The 10,891-nt window shown below is 44.9% G+C and overlaps 1 protein-coding gene and 1 pseudogene across 1 annotated transcript; one reads left to right on the top strand and one right to left on the bottom strand.

Moving 5' to 3' along the window:
* The window catches only part of LOC107297326, a 78,691-nt pseudogene that overhangs the window by 46,459 nt on the left and 21,341 nt on the right, over positions 1-10,891 (bottom strand).
* Positions 307-1,503, top strand: LOC114923389 (zinc finger protein 239-like). The gene has a single exon (XM_029286284.1). The coding sequence runs from the start codon at positions 329-331 to the stop codon at positions 1,451-1,453; it is 1,125 nt and encodes a 374-aa protein (XP_029142117.1). The 5' UTR covers positions 307-328; the 3' UTR covers positions 1,454-1,503.

Below are 10,891 nucleotides of genomic sequence, written 5' to 3'. Positions count from 1 at the left end.
ATTTCCTTCAGAAAGCCACCCAATTCTTCTCCTTCCCTAGGAGGTGAAACAAAGGAGAGAAAATCAACAACAGTTTTCAAGCTGTAATGAGTAATTTATGCAGAACTCAAGGATACAATATATGAAAAGATCAAAGGAGATTATTTTTCCATTCAGAAAAAGAGGGAAATATCTGGAAATCAGTGGGGAGGAGAAGGTCAGTTGGAAAGCAAACAGAAGGCAGACAGTAATGCAGGCCTTGCCCTGTGAGGAAGAAAACGGCTTTGATTAAAAGCATCAATAAACAAGAGATCACCATTTTTTTTTTATCTCCTTAAGAATATCAGAGATGGAAAAGCTGCAAAGATGTGCTTATTTAGGGGAAACCACAGATTTCAAATCAGAGCTGATTATGGATGAGAGCATCCATATTGGAGAAAACCCATACAAATTATCCGAATGTGGCGAAAGTTTTGATCAGAACAGCTCCCTTGTGGTTGATGGAAGGACCCACTCAGGAAAAAACTCCTACAAGTTTTCTCAATGTGATAAAAGCTTTGGCATGCATGGTGACTTGGTAATACATCAAAGGACTCACAACAGGGAGAAACTGTATAACTGTCCAGATTGTGGGAAGAGTTTCATTGGAAATTCCCACCTTATGAGACACCTGAGGACTCACACAGGAGAGAAACCCTTTGAATGTCCTGATTGTGGGAAAAGTTTCAGTCAGAATTCCACCCTGGTGAAACACCAGAGGACTCACACAGGAGAGAAACTCTTTGACTGTCTTGATTGTGGGAAAAGTTTCAGTCAGAATTTCAACCTGGTGATACACCAGAGGACTCACACAGGAGAGAAACCCTTTGAATGTCCTGATTGTGGGAAAAGTTTCAGTCAGAATTCCAACCTGGTGATACACCAGAGGACTCACACAGGAGAGAAATTGTATGACTGTCCTGATTGTGGGAAAAGTTTCATTACAAATTCCCATCTGGTGATACACCAGAGGACTCACACAGGAGAGAAACCCTTTGAATGTCCTATTTGTGGGAAAGGTTTCAGTCAAAATTACAGCCTGGTGATACACCAGAGGACCCACACAGGAGAGAAACCCTTTGAATGTCCTATTTGTGGGAAAAGTTTCAGTCAGAATTCCCACCTGGTGATACACCAGAGGACTCACACAGGAGAGAAACCATATGAGTGTCCAGAGTGTGGGAAAAGTTTCAGTCGGAATTCCACCCTGGTGATACACCAGAGGACACATACAGGAGAGAAACCGTATGAATGTCCGGAGTGTGGAAAAGATTTCAGTAGTAGGTCTAGTCTTCTAAGTCATGTAGCTTTACACACAGGGGAGAAACCTTTCAGATGTCCGGTGTGTGGACGGTACTTCATGCGTAAATCATCTCTTATTGCACACAAGGAAATCCACACAAGGCAAAAGTTGATGAGTTTAGAGAAGACTTGAATTTAATTTCTGATCTCTCATTGAGAATGTAGGTGAGAAATTGACTACAGGTAGTCCTCAACTTATGACCACAATTAAGCCCAAAATCTATGTTGCTAAGTGAGAAGTTTGTTAAGTGTGTTTTGCCCCATTTTAGGACTTTTCTTGTCACATTTGTTAAGTGAATCATTGCATTTGTTAAATTAGTAATACAATTATTAAGTGAATCTGGCTTCCCCTTTGCTTGTCAGGTTGTAAAAGGTGATCACATGATCCCAGGACACTGCAACTGTCATAAATGTGAGTCAGTTAAGCATCCGAATGTAAATCAGGTGACCGTGTGGATGCTTCAACAGTCATAAGTATGAAAAATGGTCATAAGTCATTATTTTCAGTGCCGTTGTAACTTTGAATGGTCCCTAAGTGAACTGTTGTAAGTTGAGGATTACCTGTTTCTGGATATTTTCTTTTGCAGAAGTTGTGGAATTCCTCAAAAAGGCTTTTGGGTGTTGTTTGTATTTTGATTATGGAATTTGCACATCTGGAGTTTCAGTCTTCTATCTTGGTATCCTCCAGATTATGAGCTCCAGAATTCCCAAGCTAGCATACAAGTAGTTTGGAAAAAGTTCAGAGAAAAGCAACTAAGATGATCCAAGGCCTGGAGACTAAAAATATGAAGAACGGCTGCAGGACTTGGCTTTGCTAGTCTAAAGAAGAAGAAAAAGAAATAGGGGTGGCATGATATTAGTATTTCAGGATTTGAGAGGCTGCCACACAGAAGAGGGGGTCAAATTATTCTCCAAAGCAACAGAGGGCAGGACACGAAACAATGGTTGGAAACTGATCAAAGAGAGAAGCAACCTGGAATTAAGGAGAAACTTCCTAACAGTGAGGACAATCAACCAGTGGAACAGCTTGCCTCCAGAAATCGTGGGTGCTCCATCACTGGAGGTTTTTAAGAGACTGGACAGTCACTTGTCTGAAATGGTATAGGTTCCCCTTTTTGTGCGGTTGGCTGGACTAGAAGACCTCCAAGATCCCTTCCAGCTCTATTCAATTCTATTCTAGTCACTGATATACAACTGTTAATGTGTGAGTCGTTAAGTGGAACATTGGCTACCACAGTGTTGGGGGAAGCTCTTGGAGGCCTAGAATGGCCCAGGCTTCCCTTCTCAGGGCCTACCTAGGCCTCTATGTCCTGAGACACCCCGTACTCTGTTTCCCAACCCTTGGGTCTCCCCAGCCCTCCCCCCCCCAACATTTTTCCCACTCCTTCCCTACCAGACTTCACACCCTGATCCTCCTTACATTTAAAGGTTCCTGATCTCACATTGCAAAAGGAGGGCAGGCCATACATCCCTGGATTACATGACTGTGTCCTGGAAGCAGCCATAATTTTCAGTGTGCCTGGGATTCATCCCCAGGCCATGCAGTGGACTGGTGGGAGCAGCTGCCATTTTGCCACACCTGCCTCTGAGTTAAAATGGCAGCTGCTTCTGGGTCAGTGTCTGTCTCTGTGTGTGTGTGTGTGTGTGTGTGTGTGTGTGTGAGAGAGAGAGAGAGAGAGAGAGAGAGAGAGAGAGAGAGAGAGAGAGAGAAACTGCTCTGTTTTTCTACCTTAACACCCCAGACTGCCTTAAGGGATTGGGGGGTGCACTGAAAATGACGGCTGCCTCCGGAAGATCTCCAAAAAAGCGGGTGATGGGTGTGCGGGAAATTGGCCCAAGGCCCAATGGAAAAAAAAAAAAAAGCAGTGTAAAATTTCACATGTAATGGCTGCTTTGCAGATGAACCTGTTGGAGAAGAGCTATAGTAATGCTGAATTGAGAAAAGGAGCCCTTACCTTGATCACAGGATCTCCAGGTTTATTAGCAACTCCTCCTATGATCTCATTTTCTTGGAGGTGCCTGTTCATTTCCCTTTGACGGCAGCACCAAGTGGCTGACAAACCTGTTGCATCCTCCTTGGTCAGGGGTAGGCAATCTTGGCTCTTTTATGGCTCGTGGACTTCAACTCCCAGAATTCCTGAGCCAGCCATGCTGAGGGGAAAGGGAGAGGTTTCCAAGCTGAGCCATGCTGGCTCAGGAATTCTGGGAGTTGAAGTCCACGAGTCATAAAAGAGCCAAGGTTGCCTACCCCTGTCCTTGGTGGTGGCGATGTGAGGAAAAAAATTGATCAGTGGAAAATGTTTCATTTTTAAAAATGCATTGTGTAAGAAATATCATTAGCTTTTGACAAGGAAAAAAGTGGATAGTGTTGTTATGAACATTAGGGCAAGGCAAGATTCTTAGAGTCGCCTTATATTGAAATGTGCAGTGAATACGTTTAATAATAAATTTAATAATAAAAAGGTAATGTACAGCCCTTTTCTCAACTCTTGCTCAGTGGTGAGGTTGCCACAGATATGGGAGTCAAGCTATTCTCCAAAGCGCCTGAAGGCAGGACAAGAAGCGACGGATGGAAACTAATCAAGGAGAGAAGCAACCTAGAACTAAGGAGAAACTTCCTGACAGTTAGAACAATTAACCAGTGGAACAACCTGCCTCCAGAAGCGGTGAATGCTCCAACCCTGGAAGTTTTTAAGAAGAGACTGGACAGCCATTTGTCCGAAATGGTATAGGGCAGTGATGGCAAACCTTTGAGAGACCGAGTGCCCAAACTGCAACCCAAAACCCACTTATTTATTGCAAAGTGCCAGGTGGGCGTGGCCCACTGGGTGGGAGTGGCTGTGGTGGTCATGGCAGACTGGGTGCGTGTGGCCAATGTGGGTGTGGTCACCTCAATGTTGCTCTTGGGGAGGGATGCCTGTGGGGAACGGGCAGGGTTGGGGGAGATCCAGGGGGGTCTCTGGCAGGTGGGGCGGTGGGCAGGAGGCTCGTCCTGCGGGCTAAGGCAAGGCGAGACAGGGTGGGGGTGCCATTGTCACAAGGCAAGGCAAAGGAAGAGCCGGGTTGGCTGCTTCCTGACACCATCGGCCCCCGCACAGAGAGGCCAGCAAGCACATGGGGGCCAACAGTGTCCATCAGCAGCCACAGCCTGCCGGCCCCTCAACTGGTACACTCTGGGGCTGTGGAGCCCACCGTCAGCAGTTCAGAGAAGCAGCCTCTGAGCTGGACGGACAGCCGACAGATGAGGAGGCGATGCAGTGCCCCGGAAAAGGAGAGTATGCGAGGCCAGGAGGGATGGGGAGGGAGGGAAACCAGCCATGCTGAGATGCATCTGGCCACATGGGACCTCAGCGAGTTAGCGTGTGGCTACTTGAAGCACGGTTGCCATCTCAGGGGCATGGTGTGCGTGCCCACAGAGAGGGCTCTGAGTGCCGCCTCTGGCACGCGTGCCATAGGTTCGCCACCACTGGTATAGGGTTTCCTGCCTGAGCAGAGGGTTGGACTAGATGACCTCCAAGGTCCCTTCCAACTTTATTATTATTATTATTATTATTATTATTATTATTATTATTATTATTATTATTATTATTATTATGGTGGGTTTCTAAGACACTACACTTGTTCAGCTACCTGTAATCTGTCTCTTTTGCATTCTGCATCTCTATGACCAATCTGTCTTCCTCAGCTTTCCTTCCCTCATTAAAAATTTAAAATTTCAGTTCCAATCCTGCATCAGTCCAGCCACTCTGTGCCTCTGATGATTTGAGCTGCAGTTAGGCTTCTACCTCTTAATTTATTGTTGCATTGTTATCTGCCCCAGTCCTAAATTCTATGAAAGTAACGATATTTCTTTTTGCACAGTTAAAAAAGTTAGAATGGCTAACCTGCTTCTGTTTTGATTGGCATCTTTCTCAGATTCAGGGCATTTCAAACTCGACGACTAAACTATGATTTCCCTTGTAACATTACAACCTCTAAAAGCAGCCATCAGTTGTGCCACTGGGTTTGTAGCCTTTGAAAATCATAAAATGACAGGGGATCTGTCTGATTTCCCTGATGATTCTACCAATACTGAACTGTATCTGTGAAAGTTGAGGTCCCCATGGATGGAGAAAGTGAGTAGAAACAAAAATTTCAAAAAACCAGGGAATGAATTCCTTTAGCATAAGAAGAACTTGGTTGATCAGCCTGAAAGCTGGTCCTGACTGTAGCACTCGGGGTATTTGAAGGTGCCTCTGATCCCCTCTTGGTTCTTCTGGGCTCTGTGCCCCCCGGTTTTATTCCTTTGAGAACTTTCCAACGGATTTAATTAAAGCAAATTTCTGTTTCCACTAATGCTTCTGGAGAAACAAAAATGATGGGTAGCTATAACTGAAGCCAGCATGGGTTTGTTAAAAACAGATCACACCAGATAAAACTTACTGCCTTTTTTGACTAAATAAAACTAAATTTTGTGACTAAATTAATGGATCAGCGAAATATTGTGGAGATAGTATACTTGGACTTTAGAAAGACATTTGATAAGAGTAGACCAAAACTTACTTCTTGATAAGATAGAACAATGTGGGATAGACAGTATCACCACCAGTTGGATTCACAGTTTGCTGACCAACCACATTCAGTGGCTATTCCTCAATGGAACTACATCTACATGGAGGGAAGCATGCAGTGGGGTACCTCAAAGTTCGGTCTTGGGCCCAGTACACTTCGACATCTTCATAAATAGACGGGCTCAAGATCCAAAAGGATCCTGATAGACTTGAGCATTGGACTGTATCCAACAAAATGCAGTTCAATGGTGAGGAAATGGTCCTGCACTTAGGTAGGGAAAAAAACCAAAGGCACCGGAATAGAATAGGTCAGTGGTGGCGAACCTATGGCATGCGTGCCAGAGGCGGCACTCAGCCCTCTCTGTGGGCACGCGCGCCGTTGCCCCAGCAGAGTTCGCCAGAGTAGCGAGGACGTGGCGTTTGGAAGCAACAGGGCAAGAAGTGAGCGAGCAAGCGGCGTTGCCCGCCCCCCCAGGATGCCCCGGAGATGGCGAGGGACTGGCCCCGGCCACGCTCACCCAGTCTGCCGTGACCACTTCAGCCACACCCACCCAGTGGGCCACGCCCCCCACCCCCCCTGAGGGCACCATAATGCTGATGCAGCCCTGGCACATTGCGATAAATAAGTGGGTTTTGGGTTGCAGTTTGGGCATTCAGTCTCTAAAAGGTTTGCCATCACTGGAATAGGTAATAACTGGCTCAACAGAGAAATCTAAGTGTCCTAGTGGACAAATATAAGCCAGGAGCATGCTGCCAAAAAAAGCCAATGCAGTCCTAGGCTGCATGAACAGAGGAATAGAGTCAAGACAACAAGAAATGATAGTACTGCTTCACACTATGCTGGTGAGACCACACTTAGAATACTGCATCCAGTTCTTGTCACCACAATACAAAACAAATATTGAGACTCTGGAAAGTGTGCAGGGAAGAGCAACAAAGATGGTAAAGGGTCTGAATGCTATATGGCAGTGATGGCAAACCTTTTAAAGACTGAGTGCCCAAACTGCAACCCAAAATCCACTTATATAGTGTTGGGTGCCGGGTGGGTGTGGCCCATTGGGTGGGTGTGGCTTTGGTGGTAACCGCAGACTGGGTGAGACTAAAAAGTTCAATCAATTCCAACTTTGCAAGATCTTTTTTTTCGTGCGAGAAGTTGAAATTGATTGATTGAACCTTTTTTTTTTTGCACACGGCAGCGGAGGCCTAAAGCAAAAAAGTTTTATAAAACTTAGCTGAAGGTCTAGGACTGGCGCGATGGTGCGCATGCTCACAGAGAGGGCTCTGCGTGCCACCTGTGGCACGCATGCCATAGGTTCGCCACCACGGCTATATGGTATGACGCTCGGTTGCGGGAACTAGGTATGTCTAGGCCACGGGTGTCAAACTGCCGGCCCATGGGCCGGATACATCATAGTGAAACCGCGCCCACCCTATTGCCGGCAATGGCAAAAGTTGTGATACGTCACAACATGTCACGTGATGTTGCACGTTTGACACCCCTGGTCTAGGCTATCAAAGAGAAGGGGGGATATGATAGGTGTCTTCCAGTACATGAGGAGCTGTAACAAAGAGAGGATTGACTCTAGGGCACCAGAGGGCAGGACAAGAAGTAATGGGTGGAAGCTTGTTTAAAATGAGGTTCAACCTAGGAGAAATTTTCTGTTTGTGATGACAATCAATGCAATAGCTTGCCTCCAGAGATTTTTGGGTACTCCATCACTGGAGGTTTTCAAGAATAGACTGGACAATCATTTGAGTGGGATGGACTTAAAGACCTTCAAGTTCCCTTCCAATCTTACGATGCTATGATTCTATGAATGTAGAGGAAGCTTAGAAAATAGGTATAGCTTCTGGTAAGGGGGCTTTAAAGGAGTGGCTCTGGTCCCCGTGGCAGCATCTTGGGAAGAGCTCAGCTCACAAAACCATCCATTTGGAAGAGAGCCATCCATTTGTGTGGGTCCATAATCCCAAACACCTCCATCAGTCCCAGAGGAAGGGGACCTCCCAGAGCAGAAATGTTTTTTTCTCACCATGATCCTCACATCCTTCTGGCTAATCCCCCAGCTGCGTATGACAACAATTATTTCCTCCCTGTCTTGCTTCCAGTAAATGACATCCACTGCAAATAGCTTTTTTTTCTGGGTGTAGTAGAGATAGTCCTCTCTTACCATTTGTCTTGTTTGGCAACCATTCAAAATTATGATGCTATTTTTTTTTTAAAAAAAACAAACAGCTTTGCAAACAATCCTTGCATTTACAACCATCCCCGATCCTGTGATAGCCATCGGCATGCTGGGGATACATTATACAATTGTAGATACGTGCACAGAGAGACATACACCTACAAATGTATATATGTGGGAAATCCATGTGCTTCCAGCCTGAGAAATGTCCCAAATGGTTACAGTCAATCTTTCTGAAGTAATTTTAGAGATGTGGGGGCTTTAATTGATGAAATGATGCCTAAAGCCTCTGCAAGTTTTGCCCATGGAAGTCCTCAGTTCCAAGTAAGGGTAGAAAATACTGTCCACAACCCCTCTAGTGGCATCCCCATTCAAATAGTCCTCACTTACTGACCACTTTTGGGACTGGCATCTGTGACACTAAGCAGCCCCATCATTAAGCCTGATGTCAGACGACAGTGCCAACCTACGTCGATCTGTTCCTCTGCTGTGGTTAAGCAAATCATTGTGGTTTGTTAAAGGCAATTTCACATGACTGTGACTTGCAAATTCCTGCAGGCATCCCCAGATTTTGCTTGCCAGAAGCTAGCTGGGAAGGTCACAAAGGGGGATGATGAGTGTGAGATGCTGCAACCATCATAAATATGCACCAGCTGGAGGTACTCGAATTGATTCAACTCCTTTTCTTGCACCTTCATAACCACAGAAAGTGCTGACGCGTGGTCACTGAACAAGGGCTACGATGGCCACAAATTTGGGGACCAGGTAACATCTGCTTTCACAGTGCCACTGTAACTTTGAAGGCTCAGGGAACAAATGGTAAGAAAAGACTGTCTATACAAACTGAACATCCCAATAGGTATTTTTTAGTTGAACCTGGTTAATACATGGAGGGGGCTCCAATAGGAAATACCCTGCCTGTTGCTAGATATGAAATTAAAATCACAAAAATCTCAGAAGAGACAGTGGCCAATCAGTTCAATATTGTTGCTCAAAAAAACACAAAACCCCAGCAGGTCCATACCAGAACAAGAGTTGAAAGGGACCTTCAAGATCTTCTAGTCCAGGAGTAAGCAACCTTGGCTCTTTTATGACTCATGGACTTCAACTCCCAGAATTCCTGAGCCAGCATGGCTCAGCTTGGAAACCTCTCCCTTTCCCCTCAGCATGGCTGGCTCAGGAATTCTGGGAGTTGAAGTCCATGAGTCATAAAAGAGCCAAGGTGGCCTACCCCTGTTCTAGTCCAACTCCCTGCTTGTGCTGGAGATCTTATACCATTCCAGAAAAAATGTTGTCCAGTCTCTTCTCTAATGTTCTTGATGAACCTGACAACTTTGTCATCCAAAAGATAGAGGAGGGAATTAGAGGGTCAACTATACTGGAATTAATATTTACTAACAGAGATGAAATGAAAGAGCAAAAAACGTATTTCTGGGCTGGAGGCTAAAACATAAAAAGAATGTTACAGGAATTGGGTATGTCTAGTCTAAAGAATAGAAGGATTAGGGGTGACTTGATAACAGCATTCTGATATTTGACGCACTGCCACAAAGAAGAGGGGTGTCAACCTATTTTCCAAAGTACCAGAAGGCAAGACAAGACAATGGATGGCAACTAATCAGTGAGATCATTTCATATATTGTATCCTTGAGTTCTGCATAAATTACTCATTACAACTCTTCTTGATTTGCTCTCCTTTGTTTCACCTCCTAGGGAAGAAGAAGAATTGTGTGGCTTTCTGAAGGAAATGGAAAATATTTTTATTTCTGGCTTGATTTGTTTTCCTTTTCAACATTGCTTGTTATTCTCAGTTGTCCAGTGTGCTCTTATTGCCATCCTCTTTGTCTATAAGATTCAAAGAAAAGTGTAAACTTGTTTATAAAATGGTTGAAAAGAGTGAGAAAAAGAAAAAAAAAGTGTACATTACATAGAAAAGCAAACATGCCACAATGCTAGAATGCTAGCTTTACATTAATTATGATTGTTAGAAGATTACAGAGATCCAAGTCCAAATATCTATTCAGTCATAAAATTCTATTATTGACTTGTGTCACAATCACAAATTCTTAGCACCGTAAAGGGTTATCATCAATTGCATCTGGAAGTGGATACATTATACAATTCTACAGAAGTACAAATACACATACCTATAGTGTTGTGTATATATGTGGAAAATCTATTTGTTTTCAGCCAGAAAAATGTCCTCAGCTCCAAGTAAGGGCAGAAAACACTGTCCACAACTATTCTGGTGACATCCCAATTCAAGTAGTCCTCATTTATTGACCGCATTTGGGACTGACAACTGTGTCACTTAGAAGCCCAATCATTAAGCATGATGGCAGGGCCAACCTACATCTGCCCCTCTGCATGAGGGTTGTTAAAAGGCAATTTCGCATGACTGTGACTTGCAACGTCTTGCCAGCCTCCCCACGGATTTTGCTACCTGGGAAAGTCACAAATAGGGATCACAAGTGTGGGATGCTGAGACCGTCGTAAATGTACAGCGGTTGGCCTCTCCTCTGACGTGTCTTCAACTCACTTTCCAGCTGCTGCTTCAACCCTGGAAGAGCACAAAAGGCACCCAGCATATCACCCCCCTCCCATGGGTGGGCCGGAAGAGGAAGTTCCTATGAGGGTCTCATCTCCTATCTCCTTTCTAGCAACAAAGTACTCCATGGTTTTAATTCCTTTAAGCCAGTGGTTCTCAACCTGTGGGTCGGGACCCCATTTGGGGTCGATCGACCATTTCATGGGGGTTGCCAAGCAAGGCTGTCCGCCATTTTTTTTGTCCGCCATTTTTTCCCCCTTTTCCAGTGGGTGCCTTACCTCGCTTGGGCT

This window comes from Protobothrops mucrosquamatus, unplaced genomic scaffold (genome assembly GCF_001527695.2).
Source record: "Protobothrops mucrosquamatus isolate PMUCROS unplaced genomic scaffold, P.Mucros_1.0 scaffold3233, whole genome shotgun sequence".
Classification (NCBI taxonomy): domain Eukaryota; kingdom Metazoa; phylum Chordata; class Lepidosauria; order Squamata; family Viperidae; genus Protobothrops; species Protobothrops mucrosquamatus.
Note: the sequence above shows the minus strand (reverse complement) of the source record. Positions and strands in the feature narration are given on the sequence as shown.